The sequence below is a fragment of the Caloenas nicobarica genome, chromosome 2 (genome assembly GCF_036013445.1).
Source record: "Caloenas nicobarica isolate bCalNic1 chromosome 2, bCalNic1.hap1, whole genome shotgun sequence".
NCBI lineage: Eukaryota > Metazoa > Chordata > Aves > Columbiformes > Columbidae > Caloenas > Caloenas nicobarica.
The window spans coordinates 47,319,836-47,346,371 of NC_088246.1; the positions used below are offsets into that span (position 1 = coordinate 47,319,836).

General features: G+C 45.0%; 1 protein-coding gene across 1 annotated transcript; it reads left to right on the forward strand.

Moving 5' to 3' along the window:
- Positions 1-18,006: 18,006 nt before the first annotated feature.
- XCR1 (X-C motif chemokine receptor 1) lies at positions 18,007-19,023 on the forward strand. Its single transcript, XM_065630124.1, has one exon. The coding sequence runs from the start codon at positions 18,007-18,009 to the stop codon at positions 19,021-19,023; it is 1,017 nt and encodes a 338-aa protein (XP_065486196.1).
- Positions 19,024-26,536: the final 7,513 nt, after the last annotated feature.

The window sequence follows — 26,536 nt, forward strand, 5'->3', positions numbered from 1 at the left end:
ACCAACCCAAGGAACCAAGCTCTGCTGCCAGTGTCACCAGCTGGGTGTGGAGCTGGTAGTCTGCAACTAGCTAACATTTAACTTTACCTGCTGTAAACTGAGAGCAGAATCTGGCCCCAGAGCATCCAGTTCCCCTTTGTGCAAAGCCTATTTGACTACGTGCCCCGGCTTCCACTTTTGGCATCGCAGCTGCGTAGCGGTCTGGCTCTGCAGATCTGGTGGCAGGACTCCTGCAGACCTTCTGCTCTGCCACCAGCTCTTGTCAGCTCCTCCTTGCATGCCCTGGAATTGCTACTCTGCATCCCTCCAGAAAAGAGGAGAAATATTCCAAAACATGCATGCTTACTCCCATTGCCCTGTAGCTCTCCAAAGCTACATAGACAAAATACTGTGAAGATCGGATTTGCCCATGAGTGGTGCCTAGCAGAGGACAAGGGACCTCAGCTTGATTGTGGTAACCAAGGGTGTAATCAATCCTGGGAGTAAGCCAAACTCCTGTCATATGCCTTGCCCTGGGGATCTTTGTCTCCTGGCCTTGCACCTCAGTCTCAGCTGCTCATCTGCAGTGATATTTTTGTGACACCCTTAAGACATGCTAGTTTCTCCAAGAAAACATTAAAAAATAAGCCGAGGTATCTCAGGAAGAGATAAATCAAGGATGACTTTGCAGGAGCTTTGCCTTCTGGGGAGGGTTTCAGCTCACACCCCTGTCCAGGATCCAGCTGCAGCCCCAAAGAGCAGCAGGACACAGGGAGCTCCAGCTCTGATTCCATTTCCAGTGGCCCAAATTAATTGAGGAGGAAGAGATGGGACAGCCTGGGGCAACTACAGCAAGGCCGTGCTGTAGCATTGCTCTTGTTTTGGAGGATCTTCCAGAGAGCCAACAAAACTGGTTTTCTGAGGTAGTGCGAATTAACTGGATTTGGAGCCAGCATCTGGCCTGAGGTCCTGAGTCCAAAAAAACACCCTATTTAAATATCCTGAATATTCACCATCACGCATTAGACCACAATTTTCGTCACACGTCTGTTTGTGGTGCGGCACACAGCGCAACCAGGAGCAGAGGTTACAAAACAGCTCATGGGAAGGAAAGGGCCAGAGCTAAGCTTGGAAGGGAAGCACTGGGAAGAGGAAGATACATTAAGGCCCAGACTGACCCCACCCAGATTGTCCCTGCCTGGTTTTATTTTTATAAAATTAGGAATATGTATTTTTGACCATCATGATGGCTCCAATTCCACAGCAGGACACCAGTTCCCTCCCCTGTATTTCTTCTCCCTTTTCTTTTTTTCCCTTGCAGCTCAGCAGAAGGAAGACCCAGAGGGTCAAATTTGGCCACATGGGTGCAGCTCCACTGACCAGAGCGGGGTTGCTGCACAAAGCACTGGGTGAAATGCTCCAGTGATCTTTCTTTCTGGCCTCTTTTCATCTTCCCATCCCTGCAGCAGATCATTTACACTGACTCAGTTTGATGCAAGCAGAAGGCTCTTGAGGTGACTATATTCCTGAGACAAAGCTGCAGAGTGGAAACACAGGGACTCTGGGAGCCAGCATGTGGATGTGCTTTATTTACCTCAAAGAGAGGAACTGGCAGCCTCATTGATTTCATCCTTGTCCTTAACCCACACACAGAACTGATTGCAACCCCAAGGGGTTTTAAAGGGCAAGTGATTCATACCTGAGATTTCAGCTTTGAGGTTCTCATTAGGAAGTGATTTGCTGAGGAGAGCCTTTATTTTCCAATCCTCAGCTCCTGCCAGCAGAGATTCAGGTGTCCCTTGTGTTCTGTGCTCCCCAGCCCCACAGGTTTGGAGTGGCATGAGACCCTCCACAGGGTCACATTGCTCAATGGAGCATGAGTACCTTCTGCAGTTCTGGTCTGAGCAAACTCCCAGACGCTGCCCAGAGCCTCAGTGGGACCAGCCAGGCTTCCATGACCCACCCTCCCCCAAAATACCACCCCATAGGGAGCCAACCTAAAGGACAGATGCTGGTCGGATATGTGAGCTCTGGGTGGCACGGTGCATATTTCAGCCAAGCATACCCCCGCTCTGCTGTGGGACGACCTGCTCCATCTCCTGGGCAGTCACCAAAGGCTAGAGGCCAGAAGCCCCTGCTGCCAAAAACTCAGAAAGAAAGATGAAACGGGTGCTCTTGAATCTGATTACATCCTTGCTCTATTTAACTGCTCAGGCAGCAAATGCGAGCAGAAAGGGGTAAGTGAAATATGGTATTGGCAACAACCCATTGCTACAATTACAGCCAAGCTTTGTCAGATCTTTGTGGTGTCCCCTAAAGAGGGCACAAGTTCCCTCTGCCATCTTTGGCACCTGGGGAAAATGAATAGGGGGACAAATGCGGAAACAGTGATATTTCAGCTAAGTCTGATGCTTGGTTTCATGATGACTTTGGTAAAAGTGCAGGAAGTGAACGAAAATTTACCAGTCCCCGCTCCAGGAACACCCAGTGGTGGTTTGACTCGGTTTCTAGAAAAGATGAGTAGGGGATTTTGCGTTCAAACCAACTTAAAAGCAGGTTTTAGAGAAACCTGAATACAAAGGTTACACCAAATCAAATCTAAGTGTGGCTTATATTAATTTAGCTTGCCTTGATGGGAGGAAAGCATGAAGCTGATACAGAAATATATAAATAGATGTAACCATACTTAAATCAAACTGAGATTTCACTTGCATGGTTTTGTGGTGCTTTAACTAGATCAGCTCGTAACCACCCATTTTGCGTATGGTCTGACAAAGCTTCGAAACTTTATTTTTTGCAGCATCAGCAGTTCAAATTCCTGCCTCTGATCCCCGGTGCTAAAGCAACCAAGTGAGGTGCTCAGCGATGGCTGGCAAAGCTAGGTACTAATTTTAAACCCACTTTCCTCAGCAGTTCAGGCTGTGCCAACTGACATTTGCACAGCCATATCAGGGGTGTTAGCACACATTTCATCCCACCAGGGGATGAAAAACCTTCCCAAGGGTTGGCCACAACCAGCCTGGCACATACAATATTCCATCCATTCTCTGATGTGATGTGAAAGCCCCCAAGAGCCCAATGGGCTAAAACCCCACTCAGAGAATTTGACTGAGAGCTGCAGAGGCTTCTTGGGGTGGTATTTTCTTCAAGGTGTGGCTTTATTTTTGGCTGGCTCTCTGTAGCAGGAGAAGTAAACCTGCTGCCATTTTAGGAGGTTTCCAGGTTTTCTCGCTGTCTGCCTCAGCTATACTGGGATTTAGAAGTCTGGTTTTACTAGGAAAGGTCCCTGCTTTCCCAGGCTCAAATCTTTCTCAGCCGCAAAGTGGAAATATACTCAAAACTTTAACAAACATGTTTTCTCCAAAGTGTTCCTTTGCCATTTGAGGTAGAAAGATATTAACAAAATCAACGTACATGCAGGAAAACCACTTCCCATCTTGATTAGTCATATTTCATTTGCCAGGTATCAGAAGATCTCTGTGTTCAGCTGCAGAGCTCTTCAGGAAAACCAGAAGAGTCAAACCTGCCATGTGTTGTGGACACAGGCAGAAGTTTCCCCTTCCTTTTTACCTGTATTTAAAAATCTGAGCTTTCTTTACATATCATAAGGATTTATATAGAAGCCAGGGTACAAACATTGTCATTTTTCCTCTGCCATCATTAAAACCAAATAGGCATTGCTCTTTCATCATAAAAAGTCAAAATTATACCCTGTTGCTCAGATACCTACAGGGACAGTCTCATAAAACCCTAGATGAAGAACTGAAACAAAAATACCTAAATTTCAAATAGCGCTTTTTCTGCATTATGAGGTGAGATCTGGGACTCAGTTTTGTAACCAGAGGATCACAGAAAAGGAGTTTTCATAATTTCATATAAGCTCTCCTCCACTTCAGCTCCCGTTGACTACAGCAGGGTTATTTACTTGTTATCTTAAAAATATGGGTGCAGCCAAGGGACTGTCTTTACCTGGTAGATAAAGCCTTAACAACTGCAGCTGTGACAGAATCCTTTCATCCCTTTTTGCTGGTTTCTGCCTGCTTCCATCACTTGCCTCATGGGGATATTTAAGAACAATTGTCATTAGTGTTAGTGAGCAATATGGGTGCACTCAGGTGGAAGTCAAGATAGGGCAAAGTATCAAAGTGTCTTTGAGAAAGGGAACATTAAAACCTAAGTATCATGTTATCACATAAGGTGTTTTTTATCAGGTAAAGTGTGAAAGTGGCTGTTGGTGGGGGAGCTGCGAGGAAAGAACATGCAGTCTTCGTATCTAAAATTCAAGCGAAAACAGAACGCTTTTGTCCATCAGACTTGGCAGATGGTGCCTCTCATTTCAGCCTCCTTCTCTTTGGAAACACTGTGGGCGAGTTGCTTTGGGAGGAGCTGGAGGTAGGCAATCCAGTGTTCTTCTTGCCCAGGGGCAAGCTGGGGACTGGGGCATCGAGGCACGAGGGCCTGGATGATGGAGTAAGGGTGCCTTGCATTTCCCCCAGGGCCAAGGAGGTCTTTACCTGCTTGAAGAAGAGGGCTCTTCTGAGGAGGGGTGCCAGGGCCTGGCCAGGGCAGGCGGCCCGAGTCAGCAGCATCTGCCAGTGCCCAGACGCAGCCCTGCCCTGGTCGTACCCATGCACGGCTCACGGCCGAGTCATTGCCAACAGCCTTTGGGGAGTCTGGGTGGGGCAAATAGCTTCAGATGGAAAACAAAAAACAAAAAAACAAACCAAAGCAAAAAAAAAAAAAGGGGGGAGGGGAAACATAACGAAAAGTTGACATGCAAGGTTTCAGCTTGCCGTTCTTCATGTTCTGCCCTTGCAGTTTTGCTTTAAAATTATGTTTGTACTTTGAAAAATGAAAAAAATACCAGGTAATCAGGATGCCCGTTTGCCTTCCTCCATGAAACATTTTGGTCTCAAATGTATGGGTGTTTTTCTGACTTTTTCACTAAGAACGAAGCCCAAATGCTTTAATTTCAAGTGTACCTAAAAATGCCCTGTTGCTGCAGAGGTTTTAGTCTAGCTTCATAAAATGAACCATCAATCGACCCATGCAGGTGCAGCCAGCTCTTCGAGCCTGTCATGTGCTTTCCAGGAGAGACTCACCTGCCTGGAGAGGACCATGGGTCCCAGCAACATCCTGGCGAGGTGATGCAGCAGCAATACGGCCAGTCCCAGGCTGGTGTGATGGGGCTTTGGAATGGACAGGAGATCAAGAGGCCCCATCGAGAGTGACTGAGGGGAGTAGGGGAGAAAGATGGGGGCAAAAGGAAGATCTTGTCCAAACAGCATTGATGAAAAACACACTACCAGCACCTCTGCACCCAGCAAACAGCACCAGGGGCCTGGACTCACCTACAGCTACATGAAGACCTGCTCCAGTCTGACTTCCCAGAAGCCCTGCTTATCTGCAGCTGGAGTAGATGTGGAGGTATCTGCCTACTGAAGAGCAGATGCTCAGCTAAGCCTCCCTTTGGAAGAGAGCTATGGCTGTCTGGGTCCCTTGCAGGGGATTTCTTGGGCTGCTGTGGGGTAGGCAGGGGTTCTTCCTATTCAAGCATGCCACCTATTGTTAACCCGCACCACTGCACTGAGCCCACATCCTTCATCCCTCTGCAGAGCCAGGCAGGGCGTGCAAGATGCGCAAGGAACTCTTGTCAGTTCAGCTGGTCCTATTGCAAAAACCAGACAGATGTCTTGGGTCATGAGCCTTTTCAGTTTCCTCCAGCTCTATTTATATATCTAAATAAATCAATAAAACCTATAAATATGCAGAAAAACTTCTTCAAACTGGCGCACGCCTCACATCCTTAAGCTTGACGGAGAAGGGCAGTGTTGCTGCTGAAGAACGTGGGTGGGGTGGGTTGTCACCGATCAGGACAGGTATCAAAGCAGACACTCCAATAATCCTTCTGGATCTTACGGTGTCTCCTACAATGTGCATGTGGTTTAAGGAACTGAATTATGCCTGAGATCCAGGGAAGCACAATGCTACTGGCTCTTACACTTTGTGTTTTTACAGATTGATAAATACTTCTGATTCTATGGACACTGCTTTTATCTTTTTTATGCCTTTTTTTTTTTTTGCTTCATTCATTTCTACAGAATTACCTTTGACTTGTATATGGTTTATGTGACTCAGCTCCCTGGCTTTTTTTCCCAGCAGAATATGAACATGATAAAAAGGGACAGTTTGCCAGCTGCTAGGAATCAGAAGGGCTCTATAAAAGTCAGAAAAAATGCTACCAATTTACTTCAGCTGAGAAACCCCTGGTACCTGCCTTTTAACAGAGGAGCTGCCTCAAAGTTCCTCCAAAAGCTGTAGTTAGCTACTGTCATGATCCATTCCTACTAATTTATTCCTTGTATTCAAGGCTCAGCTTTATATCCTAGCCAATGTCTCCTACGGGCTGAGAAAAGCCTTTATCAGCCAGACTTTCTCTGCAGCAATAGGTAGTATCTTTTGCTAGAACAAAATACATTGATGGGAAAAGATGACGTGGATGAAGAGCTGAGCTGTTTGATATCTCAATTATAGACGAGAGCTTGAAAGTGAAGGACTTGCTGGACCTCACCTACAAGTAGACAAGCTCTCCAAGTATCTTGGGTTTTCATTCTATGTCAACTGGTCTTTAAAACCTCCTTCTGCAAACTTCACTTTGGTCACATCAACCACCCCTGGCAGCAGCAGCTTGGCAGAAGTTGAGCTTTTTGCTGCTGTGGAAAATTCCGAAGCAAGGGAGAATAGCATTTTGTTTCAGGAAAAGAAGCGGTGGTTCATGACAAAAAGGAAGAAAACATAGAAATTGCCCTGAAATACTGTGGATGTCAATTCTGGCTGAGATGGGAACCCACACTTAGAGCTGTGGTGTGTGCATCCAGCAGGCTCTGGCATCCAGAGCTGAACAGGGGGCTTGTCAGTGCAGGGTCCTGACCCCTGTTAGGGCAGAGTAATGCAAGAACTGAAATGAAGCTCGAGAGCAGTTCGTAAAGTCTGCTTGCTTCATTTCACACGCCTGTGACAGCACGGTGGTTTGGCTGCATCTTCCGAGAAAGAGAGGCCACGGAAGAGCGCCGGGCCCCAGTGCTTTGCGTTGCACACATCATTCGTGCTTGTCTGCCTCGTGCCCAGCGAAGGAGCAGCCTCTGCAGGCACATTGGGTGGTTGCGCAAATACATGCTCGGTCCCATGGGCACAGCACAGCCTCGCAAGTGCCCACTGGAAGCCGGGGGTGAAGGTTTGCTCCTCGCACTGTGTTCAGCTTGGCTTCTGGAGAAGAGGTGCAGACAAGTACAGAGGTACCTCTGGTCACTTGGGGTGGTGGCTAAGCTAGATAGCAAAATCCAAGAGCTTCATCCCTGAGTCTTAAAGCCTTTGCAGGAGAACTTTTAAGCCTTGTGCTCCCCAGGGTTGAGACACCATCGGACTGCTTCTTTGCATGGGGAAGGGATAGGTGGGATTGCATCCCAGCTTTGAAGAATGGAAATGTATTAATTGTATGTCCTGCATGGATCCTTCATGTCATCCATGGATAGTTAGCCTGAATTCACTTTCACATCATCATTATCATCCACAAATGTATTTAAAATCTGTTTTAAGTAAAGTACAATTTGAAAAGGGAAAGTGTACAAGGAGACTGCTTTCTAGATTATTTGGCCTTTACACAAGCCTAGGGACTCAAGCTCACAGGTCTTAATTGCATTACTGCCTTCAGCTTCTTGCCTTTTGGCTTTTTGCACTTTAATTTGATGGAAGGAGTTGGTCACACTTCCCAGCTCACAAACTTATTTTCCTTGAGAGACACAACAGTGGTTGTTTAACATGGTTTGAGCATAATATCACCAAAGAAGAAGAACATACCTTGACCAAGTGAATTGAACAGGACAGATGGCCTGAGTGACTGGAGCCACCTTGGAGTTGATGTAGTGCAATCTAGGAGCTAGGGAGCAGTTTTGGAGAAGAGCATGCCAACCCTTGTTGCACAAAGTATTGTCTGCCCTCAGTGCACTTACCGCAAGATCTTGCCAAAGGACAGATGGCCGGAGATGTTATGAAATGTCTCAGGAACTGGAATATTAAGATTTTTGTCTCGGTTTGCCCATGTTTCACACACAGAGACCCTGATGTTACCTCCTGCTGTGGAATGTGGGTTACAGCTGACTTTTTGTTAAAGAACAGCTTATCTGGGTGGATTTGCTGCTGCCGGCCACCTGCTTGCTCATATTTTGGTGTTGAAATACACGTGCACAAACTGCAAGACATGGCAGATGGAAATGTGCAGATGTCTTCTGCAAAGTGCCGTGGCTGCATCGAGGTAAAGAGCTTTGAGCTGCCTATTTTAACAACAGTGAATGTACAACATAAGGAAATGAGAAAAATGCTACAGAAAAATATCTAGGTGCATGAAAGCAAGCCAGGGCTAGTAGGATCTTAACAACTGCTGGGCTCAGACTGAATGTTTCAGCCAGACGTATTTCAGCCCAAACCTTTGAATGGAACAGCTGTGCTCACAGGGGCAGCCAGGAGAAAGGATTTATTCTCTGAAAAGACTATTGAGAAGAAAGCATGAGTTGAGTCTGTCTGCCAGGAGGTGGGTGTCAGCCAGCGGCAGGGACCAAGCATAGTCCAGTTCCACCTGAACTGCAATTGCTGTAGGATCATCTGGGGAAGCCATTGCTGACACAGCTGTTCTTAGGAACTGGGGGAAAATATTTGAAGAGAGGGGTTCCCCTCTTCAGATGAAGCTTTTGCAAAGGTGCTTTGCCCAGGCTGTGCCTCTGGCCTGCAAGCAGATGTGCCACACCAGGAGGAAGTGCTGGAGTTTGGGGAAGTAGCGGCTAAAACAGCACAAGAGTGTTTTTGGTTGCGGTTGACTTTTTTGGTGCAAGCTATTAATTACCTCATGGTTAACATAAACAGTACTCAGAATGCAACTGTGAGTGTTGGTTTTTTTTCATTAAATGTTTTTTATTTTGCTTTAGCTTATCAGCGTATTCAATAGAGAATTGGGAAATAGCATCTGTGCTCTGGAAATGTCCTAGCACAAGGAAATTCATCCAGCTCTGTCTTTCTTCTGGAGAAAACTTTATTTTGACTATGAAAAGCTCTGCTTTCCCAAGTTTTGTTTTGTTTTTCCAAGGTCTGACTTAGCCTTGGGCACTTCCCCACCACCATTTGAGATGCCTTCAGACTATCAACTAAGTCTCAGGCCATTCCTCTCTCCCATTCTCTCTTGCAATCAGGTTGTTTTAAAAGCTGTTACGCATCTGACCACCCAGCATTTCTCTATTTTCTCTGACTCCAAATTTAACCCAGAGAACATCTCTGGCCTTTGGTACTCTCCAGAAAGAGACGGCCACTGGGAGCAACAATAATTTTTTGCTGCCATATGATCTGCAAGACTCAAAGGAAATAAGTGGTTGGTGGTGGGCAGAGTGGTTTGTCTTTTTTCTTCTTTTATTGTTTCATTTGGTTTTCTAGCATTGCCTTCTTCACTGGCTGAACTGTGGAGTGATGATTTTAGGGGCTCAGTAACCCAGGAAGGGGCAGCAACAGGGAGGACAGTAGACAGGCAGCAGGACATGCTCAGACACCCTGTACCTTTGTGTAAGTGGTGGCACTTCAGGTCTGCAGACTCAAGATGTCCATGACAATGTTTCTCTCTTCCAAACCACCATCAGACCACAGAGCAGCTGCCACCCTGAGAAAAAGCAGGGACAGTATGGCAGTCAACAAAATTCACCTGGTGATAAGCAAATGCTGTGCTGTGACTTGCCCGACAGTGAGCTATCATCTCTGTCCAGTGACAGAAAGCTACTCATACGTCAGGTCTGAGTCTTCACAAGAGGTGCAGTGTGTTGATTAAAGAGAGCAGCCAGTGGATGTGGGGATATAACCATGCTTCATTCATTGACCTGGCTGCAGTCCTTCATTCTTCAGTCTTGCTTCTCCTGCAAGAAAAGGCTCCCTATGGCTCCCTTGGCCAGCTGCTGTGCTGGAGGGAGTGTGCAGAAAGGCTCCCAGCTTGGCCAGGGCCATCCACCGGGAACAGTGGTGGAGGAACACCACAGCCACCCACCTACCTGGGTCTGGGTGTCAGGCAGCCACCTGGGATTGGGTAGGTGGTAGCCGAGGACAGCGGGTACCAGTAGGGTGAATAAGGCAAACTCACACCCTGTGCTTTGTTACAAAGCATCAGGGATGTGATGAAGGGAAAGCAAAACAAAACTGGTTTGAAAATGCTACGGAGACAGTAGTGACTTACACATTTATGTTGTTTGCTTCCTTATGCTATGCCCAGCTTTTAATTCTGTGCCAACGTGGCACAGTGGGCATGTTTTTCTCACTTTCTCTTCTTTCTCCCTTTGGCTAAAACCTTGCAAGGAGACTCCTGAACTTCAGCATCAGGATGACTTCACCAGTGGAAACAGCCTGATGCAAGTGAGCCCATTGCACAGCCATTAAAAACAGAGACCAGCTGCACTCCCAGGGATGAGGACAGTCTCCATGACAAATCCACGCTTCTTGCAGTGACATCGCTCAGCTCTCTGTCCAGAAAATGCACCTCTTTCTGCCTGCACCCACCACTCCTTCCTTCCCCAAGCCACTTTCCCGGGCTGCAGGTGGGTGCAATGCTCTGAACTTGGCCTTGGGACAGAGGCAGGACTGCCTCATATCTGCTGGTCACACCAGTGTCTGCCAGTGCAGTTTCCCTCTGTTTCAGCATGGTTCCTGCAGCAACAGGTCTAGCAGCAACACTGGAAATCCCACCCAAGATGTGGTACACAAATTCTTTAGACATATGGTTTATAATCCTCTTGAAAAAAAAATCTAAATTGGGTGTGCATAGCGTAAATATACCAGTAGCAATGAAATTCTACAGAAAAATACAGCCTTGTTCTTCAAGTTGTCCCTGAGCCACAAAAATGAGTTCATGAACTTTACATGGAGGCAAGAGTTTTGCTAAGCTTTAGAGGGAAGCCATGCAATTATTTCTCCCAAAAGTGCAATGTGCTCCTTTTCCTTGATCATTGTCTTTATTTCACAATTGTAAGAATTTTTGAAAAAATAGATTCAGCTTTTTTACATACAGTTTACATAACAGACTTTTTACATAGCTTTAAGATTGCTAATTAAGTATACACTATGGTGTCTGGTGGGTGCTCTGGTGGGTGGTGGGTGCCCCATCTTGCAGTATATCGCTGGGACAATACATGTACATCTACACACAAGGGGGGTGTGTGTGGCAACATTTTGTTGGCAGCAGGAATCTGCAGATATGTCCTGCTTTAGTGATAAAAATAAGAAATGGATTTGCTTGGTTTCAACTGCCAACAAACCCAGCCACTAAGAACCAAAGTGATGCTCTTTTCACGGCTGAATAATGGAGCACTTATACTCTCTACGGAGCAGATGGGAAAGTGATACATCATGTCACCGCTGTCTGGCCTGCAAGAAATATCCTAGTGTTTAGTGCCTGGTAGGAGTGTTGCTACTACAAGAAATCAGAATTGCGTATCAGACAAAGAGTTTGATGTAATCTCTTTGTTTGCAAAAAATACACTTAAAGTCTCACTTGCCTACCCTGTAGAAACAGACTGATAACATCCCCACTCAGAAAACCCCAGTAAGCTCCAGTTTGCTGTTTCTTTTCAGCCAGTTCTTACCAGAAGGACTATTACTACTCACCACTAGGGTGCCTGCTTGCTGATCCTGAACTACCAGAAAAACTATGGCCAAACTCTGCATGGATGCAAGCAGGGACCGATGCCCTTCTTTGCACCACCCAGCCAAATTAATGGGCTAGATTGCTCCTTCCGCTTGCCCTTGAGGAGCAGGGGAATACCCAGAGCTGTAACCATGTTGACTCGAAGCCCTGTTGTGGGCTACCACAGGCTGGATGCCAACCGCCTCTGCTTCCACACAAGCCTCTTTGGCCAAGGTTGCTCCTGCCCGAACACTCTGTTGGATGGCTGCTGCCCACTGCATCCTTTCTGACCAGCCTTAGCACCAATAAAATCTACTGAGCAAAGAGATGTGAAGTCATGGTTTCAACATCACACACCAAACACCAGCGTGTCTAGTTGACAGTGTGCAACCTGCAGAGATATTTTCATTCCCTGCTGTCCCTTCTGCCCAGAGGTGTGGTTTGGGATTGAAGTAAAGGTAGCAGCAGGTTCAAAAGCAGAGTGCAAACACCAGATATTTTTTCCCCAAAAAATCTCTGAAACAGAAGAAGCTACAGTGAAACTGTGATAAAGGGCCCAGGGAGTATGTTTGCAGCTCTTGGGAAAGGAGAACTGGAGAAGGAGAGAAGAGAACATCAGAACCTCTTCCTCATTGTAAAAACAGACTTGGCTGCTAATTTTACCCCCGTGGAGATTCTGGGTGAGGGGGAAGGCTGCTGCTACAGCAGTGCTATAGCAGCGCTTCCTAAAAAATATAATTTTTTCATGGCAAGTCCCACAAGCATTAATTTTGTGTGTCTACATTGAAACCATAAGTTGATCCTGCCTTGACTGTAATGGTACTTACTATGTAAACTTGAACTCATATATATGTTTCAGGAGCCGTGACCAAGCTCTTAATCTGAGATGTTTCTTCCTCCCTAGACTGGGGTTTCTCAGGGCTGGTGGCCAGGGCTGAGAGGCAGAGCTCGGGGAGAGCAGCAGACCACCAAGGAGCTGGGCTGACCGCACATGCTGCATCTGCCCTGTGAAAGCTGTGGGGCATGGGTGGAAGCACCGATCTCAGAAAATCACCCAACCCAAGAGTAAGTTTTCCTTTAAAAACAGGGTAAGATTTTTCATAAGGAGCTGAGCTTCTTGGGGCTCTGCAAAACTGAATTGGGCACGGGAAGTCCTGCTGATTTTAATCTTTACACATGTCCTGAAAGAGTTTGGTACCATGTGCAAAACTCCTCCAAGGCAGACAAAAGGTTGTTCCACCCACCAGTGCAGAGCAAGTGTCCAGAGTGCATTTGTGCTTTGAGACAAGTGTACATCCCAATCATGACTTCCAGGACTTTGCTGTCCATCTCCTACATGTAAATCCAAGAGTGTGCTCCAAGACTGATAACAGTCATAGTTAGGGAAGGAGACACATTATTTAACATGTTCTAACTTTAAATAAAAAAGGCTGCTTCATGAATCTGTTTGAAAAACTAAAACCCCTTCCTGCCAAAAAACCCCCACATTTGGGATTTCTTTTCCTATCCTGAATTGGAACAAGAGATGGGTTAAGGAAGCAGCTACCAGATAAATTCCAGTTTAAGGGAACAGAAATTTATTTTGTGACGTGACCTTTGCTGCCGGGGTAGGTAAAGAGCAAACTATCCTACAAAGTCAGCCAACTATTTCTTTTTCTTTTAAAATATCCCTGAGAAACCTGGAGAACAAGCTTCGAAGCTCAGTGGCTCTAGCAGGAGTTTTAATAAAGTGATCAAAAAATGCTTTTGAGGTAGCTCCCGTTAGCACGTCTTATGGTGGGGGGGTGCTTCTCTCTACTATATTCTCCTCACCTAATAAGACTGGTCCTTTCTAATTAAGATTAACTTAGCCTCAGTTTGTCTATGTAAATGCCAGAAATCTTCTCAAAGGGAACTGCCTCAGCTGCCTTTGCCTGGGGAGGAGGCTGGTATAACACCCAGTGAGGAGCAACACAACTCCTGCCAGTGCCTCTCCCTCCAGTGACCACAATGGGAGTTGACAAAGCTCCTCCCAGCCACTCTTTCAAATGCTCAGTTCAAAAAAGAAATAAACTGGTGAAGAATATGTATCTCCAGTTGACAGAGGAAGCCCAACTGAATTAGAGGCTGCTAATAACAGCACTTCCACATTTCTGTATTAAAATAATTTTTCCCGTGATGTTCCAAGGCAAATAACAACACTGCTAGGAAATTATGGCTTCTGGAAAAGTGGTTCTTTCTGGTGAGGACTGAAATGGATGTTGAATGCCTTGCTGAGTGCTCTTTAAACTGTAGGAAGTGTTTTTCCTCTGTTCCTATTTGTCCTGACAACAGAAATTAAGGTAATTTCCATCTCCTAGCCAACTTCTGCTCTCACTTGTACCATTATGTATATATAGTGAAAACAGCTCCATGATTTGTATTTCTTGTGTGACACTAACATGTTCTTAGCCTGTTGATTCAATCACATCAAGTTTTTATCTCCTTTCAACATCTTAACTGAAAACCCATGCGCAGCATTTCTTATTTATAAAGTAGAAATGGGAAAGAAAATACAATAGAGCAAAAATGCAGGGTTTGATTCCAGGAGTTTTGTATCAAATCTGAAGCAAGAAGGAAAAGATCCAAGTGCCTCAGGTTCCTGCAAGGTGCCCCTTACTTTCACCAGCCTGATGGAGACCTTCCCAGCCGGCACAAACATAATATTAATATCAAAGCACATACTTAGTCCTGATCAGCCATCCAGGAGATCTGATGCTTTGCAGTCTGGAGCCTCCATCTGTAACTGCATGGAGCCTGCACCAGGCAACACGGCACAGCACCCTGCATCATACAGATTGGTTATGATGGAGCACGTAGTGCAAAGCTATGTTTACGCTGAGAATGATGAGCCCCCTCTGAGGGCAGGACAGCAGCGAGGCCCTCCATCAAGATCTCACCTGACCTGGTGGCACAGTGTGGAGGTACCACATGCCAGGCAGCCTGCAGTCAGTGTGAACAATGGTGGTGCAACACCTGCAGCACCTGACCCTGCAGCAAACAGGAGCTGGTGGAAAATGACCTGGGGTGGTGGTTGGCAGCCGACTGAACATGAGCCAGCAGTGTGCCCAGGTGGCCAAAAAGGCCAATGGCATCCTGGCTTGTATCAGGAATAGTGTGGCCAGCAGGACTAGGGAAGTGACTGTCCCACTGTACTTGGCGCTGGTGAGGCCGCACCTTGAATCCTGTGTTCAGTTTTGGGCCCCTCACAACAAGAAAGTCATTGAGGTGCTGGAGAGAGTTCAGAGAAGGGCAATGAAGCTGGTGAAGGGCCTGGAGCACAAGTTTGATGAGGAGCAGCTGAGGGAACTGGGGCTGTTTAGACTGGACAAAAGGAGGCTGAGAGAGAGACCTTATCGCTGTCTACAACTACCTGAAAGGAGGTTGTAGTATGGTGGGTGTGATAGGACAGGAGGAAATGGCCTCAAGTTGTGCCAGGGGAGGTTTGGATTGGATATTAGGAAAATTTCTTCACTGAAAGGCTTGTCGAGCATTGGAACAGGCTGCTCAGGGAAGTGGTTGAGTCACCATCCCTGGAGGTGTTTAAAAGATGCATAGGTGAGGTTCTTAGGGACATGGTTTAGCGGTGGACTTGACAGCGTTAGGTTAACAGCTGGACTCACTGATCTTAAAGATCTTTTCCAACCAAAATGATTCTATGATCACATGATTTCAGATGCCTCAGCAGACAGGAGGCTAGGAGGAAAGCCGAACACACCATCCTGGGAAAGTTTCAATAGCAAGAGTTGAGGTAAGCAGAGGCTAAATTACCACCTCTCCTAGAGCGAGCTGGGGAGACAATCATCCCCATGACGAGGACAAGGCGCCTGGGAGTTGGTGGGTGCTGGGAAACAAGGGGAGCTGCATGTGGTGATGGATGCCGTGGTGCACCTCGGCCTCCCCCAGGCTCCCTAGATGCCAAGCCAGTGAGCTCTTGGCACAGGGACTTCACCTCGCTGCGTAGCTTTGCACAGACAGATGGCCCTCAAGTTTGTCTGTCTGAGGACAGAGTGTCTGACTGCTCAAATGCCTGCTGTTTGGATTTATGGTTTTGGCAGTGGCACCGAGGAGGAAATCCAAGACAGACAAATATACTTGTTTTATGAACCGGAACATTAGCCAAGAGTTAGTCTTGCAGCATTAAGAAGCAACTGAGAACAAGCTACTTCATGGAAGCTTTTTACTGCTTTCTCTAGATATGCCGAGAACAAAATCGGAGGGAGGACTCTGAATTTCCTGAGCTGGCCCCATGCAACTGTTCCTCTAGCTCCTCCCAGAGCACAAGACAGAGCATTTTGAGTCAGTTGCATGAGGTATCGAGGCACACGGAGATTTGGAGACAGTGAGCAAGAGGGTGAGCAATGCTCTGCAGTGGATACCTGGGTCTCTAACCACTGCCTGCCATTCAGCAGGGGTGCGAAGAGCAGCACAACATGGGAGGATGAGGGGCAGGATGTGTGCAGGTCAGAATAATTCCCAGGCAGAGGAAGTGACTGGGGATGAGGTGTTTTTGAGAGGTCCTTGTGTCAGGGGCCAAAAGCAATTGCAGCAGAGGCAAGGAGCAACCCAGTCGCATCCCTTTTGGCTGTGCAGGTCCTGGTGGGTGGGCAGTCCTGCCTTGGGGCTTGATGGCACTGGGCAGCCAGCATAGGAGGAGAGCATAAGTGGTGAAGACAGTGGTCTGCACCATCATCATCTTCCATGGAGAGCCCTCACTCTTTGCAATGAGGCTCCTCTTCACCTTTAGGACAGTTTCTAGGCAGGAATCACACCCTCAACCTAAGCTGAAACAGGACACAATGATGGTCAAGACCTCAATCTAACCCATATATTTCTTAAGTGTCATTTGTATGGGCAAGCAAAACCAGAGATGACAGCCTTGGCAGGGACTTGTCCTGCATGCCTGAAGATGGCAGCATGGTACAGACTGAGGCCACTGGCACAATCTCCACTGGTGATAAATCTGTCAGGGCCACTTGCTGTCACAGTACTGAATCCCACACATCCCTCACCTCCAAAACCAGGCGGCTACATCCCAATGGGTAGACAGTCCCTGGCCTGTGCCGCCTGTGCCAAGGTCTGGTGGACCTGAACCACCTACCCCCATGGATGGTATTAAATGCTGGCAGCCAGAAGCACTCTCTGGCATGCTTTCCTGGTGTAGACATAACCCTCCTGTTCTCCAAAGGCAACAGGTCTTTTCCTGGCTGTAGCAGGCAGATTCTGCCTTCACTAGTCCAAAAAGGAAAATGTCACCAGCACAATTTTGGCCTGAGTTGTGGCGTTTCTTTCTTGCAAATGTACTTCCAAAGAAATCAGTGGCAGGTCTCACACTGGCTTCAGTGAAATCAGGATCCAAACATGGTGCTGCAGGTAAGCCTTCATCTGAGATAATACTAATTTAGACTTTGAACTGTTGGTTGAAGCCATTACTAATTTTTCTATGTCTATTTTTTAGCTTCATTTCAGAAAGGAATGAGTCTACTGTGACCTTGCTACCCTTGTATGTTCACCTGATTGTATGTCATCTTCCAAGTTCCAGTAATTTCTGACACCGTTGGCCAATTTCAACCAGCCATCTAGTTGAAATTAAATTCCTACTTGCAGACAGGCAGAGGGCAGCAGCCACCAGAAAGGGGTGGGATTTGAGGTCTATACCTGTTCTATCTTTGAGAATCAACAGGCCACAGAGATACACAGAGTGCCCAGTGTGGGCATGCTTCCACCACAGCTTGGAGATTTTTAGGTATCAACCAACCTCGAGACAAAAATATGTAAGAAACAGGCTTTTCACATTCTTGATGCTTACACTGGTTAATACTGGTACTGCTCAGCTTTTTAAGTTTCTGCAGTGCTGAACCTCAGTGACAAAGAATCATACATATGGTGAAGTGTTTAGGAATTTGATATAATTCCAGAAAACCCAAAACATAGTAGCAGATTTGAAAGTCTTGCCACCTGGAATACTCAAGTTAGAAAACAATGCACCCTTAGCCTTCAAACAGTAGCAGTTGTCACCAACCATATTGGTTTAGAAACGTCTTCGTATTTAACATCTTGACGTTGCTTTGAGGGTAAATCTTTAGTTTCCACCTGTTCATGCTCTAGTCATAAGAGGAAATTACTCCTTTCTCTCCCCAAACCAGGACAAATAAGGTAGTTTCACTGCTTCTTTTTGTCTCTTAAAACAGAAGTGTCCACAGCAGGAGTTTAGTTATTGAGTTGATTTTCACCAAAATTTTGGTTTGATTATCGCTGTTCTTAGAAGTAGCTGCTGGAGAACAGCACAAGGTTTGCAGAAAGAAATGGATGACAAGCCTCATGTACCCGATTTGGATGAGAACTACTCATATGAATATCCTGTCAATGAAAGCAACGTCTGCGAAATGGGCAGCTATTTTCTGTTTTACACTCATCTCACTACTGTCATCTACACTCTGGCATTTTTGCTCAGCCTGCTAGGAAACACTCTAGTGTTATGCATCCTATTCAAATATGAAAACCTGACATCTTTAACGAACGTCTTCATCCTGAATCTATGTGTCTCTGATTTAGTCTTCTCCTGCATGCTGCCTTTCTGGGCAGTGGACCAGTCCTTTGGGTGGATTTTTGGTGAGTTCCTCTGCAAAGCAGCAAATACGGTCTTCTCCATTGGCTACTACAGCGGCGTTTTCTTTCTGACTCTCATGACTATTCTGCGGTACTTGGCTGTAGTGAACCCCCTCTCAACTTTGAGATCCCAGACGCAGTGTTGTGGTTTTCTGGTGAGCTTGGTTGTATGGACTATTAGCATATTAGTTGTGGTTCCTGAGATTATTCACACCACAGTGCAAGAAACCTTGGAAGGCAGCAAGACCTGCGATTATGCTGACTGGAAATGGAAAAAGGTGGACATTTATCAGAGAAATGTACTCTTCTTGTTTTCCTTTGGAGTTATTGTATTCTGTTACTTCAAGATACTGATAATCCTACTCAGAGCAAGATCTCGGAGAAAGCACAGAACTGTGAAACTCATCCTTATTATTGTGGTGGCTTTTTTCCTGAGCTGGGCACCTTACAACATCCTCAGCTTCCTGATTACTTTTCCACCACCTACCTGTCAGTATCAAAAAGACTCCAACCTTGCCTTTCACATCAGCCGTAAAATTGCTTTCTCCCACTGCTGCCTCAATCCTGTGCTCTATGTATTTGTCGGAGTCAAGTTCAAGAGGCATTTGTTACATTTATGCAGTCAGTGTTTACCCTGTGGGAACAGTCAAGTCACCAGCCCCAGGATCTGCTCTCAAGACAAATTCCACTATGAAGATGCATCCGTCTACTGAAGCGAGACCTAACTACTAGCACTGATCTGTGATGAACTTTCAGATTTTAAAAACCATGGATAATCTCTAATTCTCAGATGCACTTGCCCGAGAAAGACAGGCAAATTTAGTCTTTGTAAACATGCTGTGTATGGAAAGTAATAAAAAAAAAAAAGTACGTGCAGTGGAATGGAGAATTGAGAATGCTGAGAAATTACTTCATTGGCCTGTAAGTTTTATCTTTATGATTTTTTGCACAGTGAGATGAATTTTCTCTCATTTATAATTTCTTTTTTAAAAACAACAAGAGGTTTTCTTTTTCCATTGGGAGCTAAAACATCAGATTTTAACATACATGGTGTGGCATGTTGCTTTCTTGCCTGACTTAAAATACTTGGATTGTATAGAGCAATAGACACATGTATTTCTGTAGCTTTTATTGCTTTACAGTGTTTACCAGTACTGAACTCACTGTATTGTCTCTTTTTGGGGCTCTCAGGATTTACTGGATTGACAATAGCTAGAAGACCTCAGAGTGTTTGAAGTTGTCAGTGCAAGTGTTCTTTTAACTGTTGGTAGGTAAATATATATAAAACTAGCTTAGTGTAAAGGTAGTCTTTTGGGCCCAAAGTGGAAAGTTCAGGAGAGCCCTAGAAGGAACACAAGCTGTTAAGAAGATACTTATCTAGGATATTAGTTTTCCTCCTGTTACTGCTCCTGCTGCAGGTACCTTCCAAGCCCTGGGTGTCCCTTCAGGTGTTGCAAGGGATGGGCAGCCCCATCTCCTGAGCAGTGCAGGAGCATGTTCGCCTCTAAATGCTCTCTCCCTCTTTTTCTGCCTTTGCCATGGTGCTGTGATGAATTAAACTTTTTTAAAAGGTTATAGTGCAAGAACAAATGGCTTTATTAATAGCGAGATTGAAATAGCTTGTTTTATTTGTAAAATTAATGTTTGGCCTTTTTTTATTTTTTCCCTTAGGCAGGTTTTAGCCTTTATACTTGGATACTTGCTGCTTCAAAACTTTTTAAAAACTGCTTCACAAAGATGTTTAAAGCTCTGCTTAAAACCTAATCATCAAAGCCAGCCATGTGTTTGTTTTGATGTGCTTCACTTCTGTGTAAATACCAGATATGCTCATATCTCTGAGGTGTGTGAGCATCTGGTCTAACCAGCTGCCTGGCCACATGCAAGTCTTTTGTTTCATGCATGCATCTCATCTGTATGGGCAGGTGGGAAGAAAAGTGCAAATATTTGCATGAACCTAGCTTTGGAAATGTTGCTAAGGGGGCTAGTTGTGTTAAGTGCAGGAACGTTTTTACATGTCCACTAAAACTTGGTTTCCCAACTAAAAGCGAGTTGAGGGAATTCGATTCAACAGCACACATTTTTGCAACAAAACCATTCACATTCTGATTACACCAATCAAATCCTGTGGCTTTTTTTCCTCACAGAAATGGATGTTCTTCATGATAGCTCAGTGTTGGGTTTTACTTTTTTAACCTCAGGCAGTGTAACATGTAGTGCATACTCTTGTGTAGCTGAATGACAAAGCCTCTGGGAACCAGAATATTTCATTTCCTATCATTTGTATAGAAAGCCAAGGTAGCTTTGCAGTGGCATCAAGCTGTGGTTTGGCAATGGTTCTAAGCAACAGTTTGACTTCTTGGGCAGTCATCTTAAAATATCTCTCTGTTGTTTCCGTACTATTTCATTTGATCTCTAAAGATCATCTGGAGCAGACAACATATTCTTCTCAGGTGCTGTATAGTTTATAAAAAGCAGAAACTCAGACATGCCCATAGTTCAATATCCTACTTCTGATCATATTCAGAAGCAAGAATACCTAGGGAAAAGCATAAGAATGGGTCAAACATATATGACACATATCCAAATAGTCCTTCTAGGGCTTGCCCACAGTTTGTGGTTTGCGCTTCAGTTTAGCTGCCAGAATGAAGTGATCATATCTTGTGCTTATCTTCAGACACACCTTCCTGAACAAGTCAGTCCTGGTATCCCACTACTACAGTTATTGGCTGAAATTTAAAAAATATTAAAAGGCTACTTATTAATCCCACAGGGAACTCACTTGCATTCAGACAAACCATGGAAAGGTGGAAGTTGTCATTTGTCTGGTTGTTGTGGAACTCAGCTTTTGCCTTTTGTGTCCTCATAAGAGTCATTTGAAATGAATGTGGTTGCTTCTATACACTTCAAGAGAGTTTGGACTGGGGACTCAATACCTTCAATTATGAAGAGACAACCTACTGAAGGACAAATGAGTCCAAATTCTTCTTCTGTTCTGGTAAGTCAGGACCACTTCACAGGCACCAGCAAAGCTCTACAAGAGAAAAAGTCTGTGATGATGAGTAAAAGAAGCTTCCACGAACCTACATCATTTCAACAAACTGTCATTCAGCTCATTGTCCTAGAGCTACACTACCCTGAAATCTTTACTGTCAATACATTTTACATTTATTTTGAAAAAGTCAAGAAGTGTAACAGAAGCACAAGAGATTGAAATGATCCTACTCTGCCAAGTTTTTAGCAAGTTATTTAAATCTGTTTGTAGCTTGAGCAGGTTTTGTTACAGTATATCTGAGCATGTAAAGGGAAAGCTTAATATTACCCACTGTGCTGCTGCCTACCATAACCAAAGTAACTCAGCATGTGGAAACTTCCCCTCCTGATATAATGAAGTGGTACTAATAAACATTCAGAAATTCAGTGTAATACTATGCTGTGACTATTGTTCTCTGCCTTTGATAACCACCTATTAAAGTTAAGGTATTTTCAACTGAAGAAGTATTTGTGAGTTTTCATAGATTAATTTAGCTTGGATTGGCTTGGAGGAGACTTCTGGAGGTTGGCCACTCCTCCACCCTGCTCACAGCAGTTCTATTTTCCCAGTTAGACAAGGTTGCTCAGGGCCTTGTTTAGTCAAACTCTGAAAATCTTCAAGAACAGAGAATGCATAATGCCTCTGGATTCCTGTTCCAATACTTAACAACTCTCATGGTGGACTTTTCTCCCTCTACATGAACAAAATTTCTTTTGCTGCAACCTGGTCATGTTACCTCTTCCTTGCCTTCTCTATGTCTTTGCATTACATAATCGAAAAGAGCCATCAGGTCTCCCCTAAGCCTTATTTTTTCCTGAGGCTAAACAAACTGCAGACAGTCTAGTCTCCTCATATGCCATGTGCTCCAACTCTCTGACCATCTTGGTGGTCCTCTACCAGGCTCACTTCAGTCAGCCAATCTCTCTCCTGTATTGGGAGACCTAAAACTGGATATGTAACTGCAGATGTGACCACATGAACATCAGGTCGAGGGGAATAAAGGTCACCCTCAACCTGATGGCAACACAGGCCCATACACAGTCATCGCTGCTGCAAGTGCACATGAATAGGTTGTATTCAACTTGCTGTCCACTTGAACCTGCAGATATTTCTAGCAAAGTTGATCACTAGCCAGGTGGCCCTTAGCCCATGCTCTTGCAGGAGGTTAGACCATCCCAGATGCAAGACTTTGTATTTTCCATTTTTGAACTTCCAAGGCTCCTGTCAGCTCATTCTTCAAGCTTGATGACATCTCCTTGCATGGCAGCCCTACAACGCAGTGTGTATCAGCTGCTCCCTCTTCTTTGGTGTCATCCATGAACTTGCTGAAGGTGCACCCTGTCCCATCATCCAGCCTGTTAATGACCATGTTAAACAGTATCAGCCTCAGTACTGACCTCCAAAGCATGCCACTCATGAGTTGCACCATGCAACTCATTAAGACTTCTAACCATTGACCACTGCCCTTTGAGCCTGATGGTCCATTCAGTTTTTCATCAACTTTGTAGTCCACCCATTCAGTCTGTATCTCCCCAGTCTGGCTACAGGAATGCTGTGGGGGACTTTGACAAAAGTCTGCAGAAGTCAAGGTAAATGACATGCACAAGTTTCCCCTCATCCACAGAGCCAGTCATCTCATTGTAGAAGACAGTCAAGATGGTCATGTCCTATTTTTTCTTGATAAATCTGTGCTGGCTCTTTCCAAACATTTTTTTCTGCATCTGTCTGGCAATGGCTTCCAGGAGGATTTGCTCCACCATCTTCCAGGGCACAGGGGTGAGACTGACCAGTCTATAGTTCCCTGGATTGTCCTTCTTGCCCTTTTTGAAAATGTGCATGATCTTCACCTTTTTCAAATCATCATGGACCTATCCTGATCACCATGGCCTTTAGAGGCAATAGACTGCACCTTGCAATGATATTGGGAAATTCCCTCAGCACCATCACATGCACTCTGTCCAATCCCACAGACAACTGTATGTCCAGTCTACATAAGTAGTCCCAAAGCAATTCTCCTCTGCCATGCATAGTACACATCCCTCCAAACTCTGCCACTAGGCACAGAGACCTGTAAGGCACTTGGAGCTATATCCACTGTCAAGAGGAAATACGTTGGTGTAGCTTCCATCTTTGCATATACACATGTTATTAAATATCCATATTGCTAAAGCCACAGAATACACCCAGTGTAGGTCTGGGGATGGACAGCCTGTGCATCTCGTTCCTTCTGGGAGCTCTAGATGCTTGGAAAACATGGACTGCTCTGGGTGAAACATAATGCTCAGGGGACCTCGAATCTTTAATTTCACTCGATCAATCAACTTTTATGTGGTCTGAGCAAATGCAGAACTGAAAGAAAAAGTTTATGAAGTGAAAAAGGAGAAATTAATTGCTTTTGGAAACCACAATCTATTTGGGGGAAGGGAGCGGTGTCAAATTGAGTGGTTGCAGTATTACAACTGTTGTACAGTGCCAGGGGTGCCTTTATGCAAGATGGCACCTTTAACCCTGATTGCAAGTTACAGTTACATGGACATGCTCTTGCTGCTCTAATTAAATGTATATTAATTTCCACCCACTGGGAATGGGAGAACAATCAGCTCCTCCTGCAAGCACTTAGCTGGATTGGGCCCCCCTCTCTACCTTGTCTTTTCAGCAGTTCAACACAAAATTGAGCATTGCTGTCATAGCCTGTCAGAGCTCCCACCTTCTGTGCAGCCATAGGAACCTGTATCAGTCAATGATCTGCCAGCATGGAAAATCCTCACTGGTAAGGGATACGGCAGGTAAGTACATTAATCCTTTCTACCACTAATGCAAACTATCTTAAATAAAACCAGCAAACTTAAAATCCATACATTTAAGAAAGCACCCTGTTCCTACTAAAATCAATGATAATTTTGCTTCTGGTCATAATCAAAGTTGGACTCTAGATTCATAAATGGGTGCAGGGCACTGGACAAAGCATAGCATACACTGCTTACTGCCAGGAGTGTTTCGACTGGGAAACAAGATACCTCCATCTATGACTCCATATTTTGAAAGCACCACCAGTGCTATTAAAATAATAAACAGATACTTAGCAGTTTGAAATGCTCTTACTTATCCAGTCGTTAAACAGGAAGGCCCTGTGTTAAATGGAGAGAAGTCTGACTGATATTTCCTGCGCTGATCAGATGCCTATGTGTTCTTCAGGAAGCAATACTAAAGCAAGCACAAAAATTAGAAAGGAAAATAATGCAAGAGTTAGCTGCAGTCAAAACGAGAACAGACAGTAAGAAGTACCAGTAAAGATGACCTATGAAGACCAGTTGGATATCGTCATAAAAGAGGAACAAACACAACAGTACTTCACTTATAGAGCTGTTCTTGAGATGAACTCACTCCTAAGCATACTGAATATTGAAAGTGAGCCTCAAGTCCACCTACTGACATAAGGAATCCACATCTAAAAATATGAAGAACACCAAAGACATCTCACAGCAATCCCCCATGGGAAGGGACTGCCACTAGCAGTCTTCCTCTGCGTCTCACCTTTTTCATGTACAAGAATGTTGTAGTGGTGAAAGATTTGAGAACCCAGTAAGGTTAGCCACACAGAAAACTGTCTTGGGTTTGCAAACATGATGATCGGTCATTTCTTACTTTATTGCAAAACCTTGCATCTGGGATGGAATAACTATACAGGCTGGGGAGGGGAAGTTGGGGGGCAGCTGTCTGCGAAGGAGGTCTGCAGAGAAGGTTCTGGGAGTCTTGAACATAAGCCAGAAAGCACACTCACGGCAAAGGAGGCCAACCACATCCTGGGCTGTATTAGCACGAGTGTAGCTGGCAGGTCCAGAGAAGTGATCCTTCCCCTCTGTTTGGCACTTGTGAGGCTGCATCTGCAGTAGAGGTGTCCAGTTTTGAGCTCCTCAGTGTACAGAAGTCATGGACATACTGGAGGGAGGCCTTCTAGCCAGTCAAGGGTTGGAGAACATGATGGATCGGGAGAGGCTGAGGGAACTGGATTCATTTGGCCTTAAGAAGAAAAGGCTCAGGGGAGAGCAGACTGTATCTGCAACCACCTGAGTGGAAGATACAGAGAAGATGGAGACAGATTCTTCTCAGAGGTGCACAGCAGTGGGATGAGAAGCAATGGACACAGGCTGGAACATAAGATATTCCAATTAGGCATAAATATTTGGTTTTTACAGAAGTCGTCAAATACTAGGACAGGGATTCAGAGAGGTGGTTCAAGAGCTGACTGGACCTTGAGCAACCTCATCTGATTAGACCTGCTTTGAGCAGGGGTTTGGAGTAGAGACCTCCAGAGGCCCCTTCAAATCTAAACTACTCTACGATTTTTCTGATTTCCTGCCAGAGCAACATTAAACCAAGTAAACATTGCCAAAAGATTGTTTTAGAGCAGAATTCAGCACGAAGAACAGTCCTTTAAGACAACTGAACACAAAACTCAAAACTGAGAAGTTAGGTTTTGATGTCCAAAGCCTTCACTGACCTGTGCAATGAATATGCCATGGAAGCGATCTCTAGTTGAAATTATGCCTGTTAAAAAAATGGTGTTACTTAAAAAGGTCTTGTTTTGCTTCTGCTTGTAGATATGGAAATGGCAAGGAATATAGTTCCTGGAAAGATTAATTCATGGAGATGTAAACCAGAAATCTGTGCCGCATACAGGACCAGTATGTTTTATTACAAAGGTTCAAGATGTACCACTAGCAAGGGAGAAGTTTGAAAGGAAGATAGCCCCTTCTGACAGATCATGGGAAATTTCGGATCGAAGTTTTAGGCTTTGTAAATGTTCAATATATATGTAGCTTCAGTTTTAAATCAGAAGAGCAGTGTAGGACTGAAGATCCTGGCTGGAGTGAAGCAAGCAACCGAGAATGACAGGAAAAAGTGCAGGTAGTGGAGTATTCTCTCCATATTCAGGAACTACTGAGATACCAAATCAGAAATACTTTTTAGTTTGTTTCATTCCTCCAAACAATGCTGCTTTCCAAGGTCAAGTTCTGTTTCTTAACCAGCTCTCAATCTCCAGAGCCTCAGTATGCTCTTTATGCACGTGCCATACATCTATATGGATACAAAAGACTCTGGTTCATTTAAACCATAGAGTCCAGAGTCTGCGTCCTGGCTCTCCCATAGCATTGCTGGTTCAGATGAACCAGCACTGAACCAGCTCAAAATCT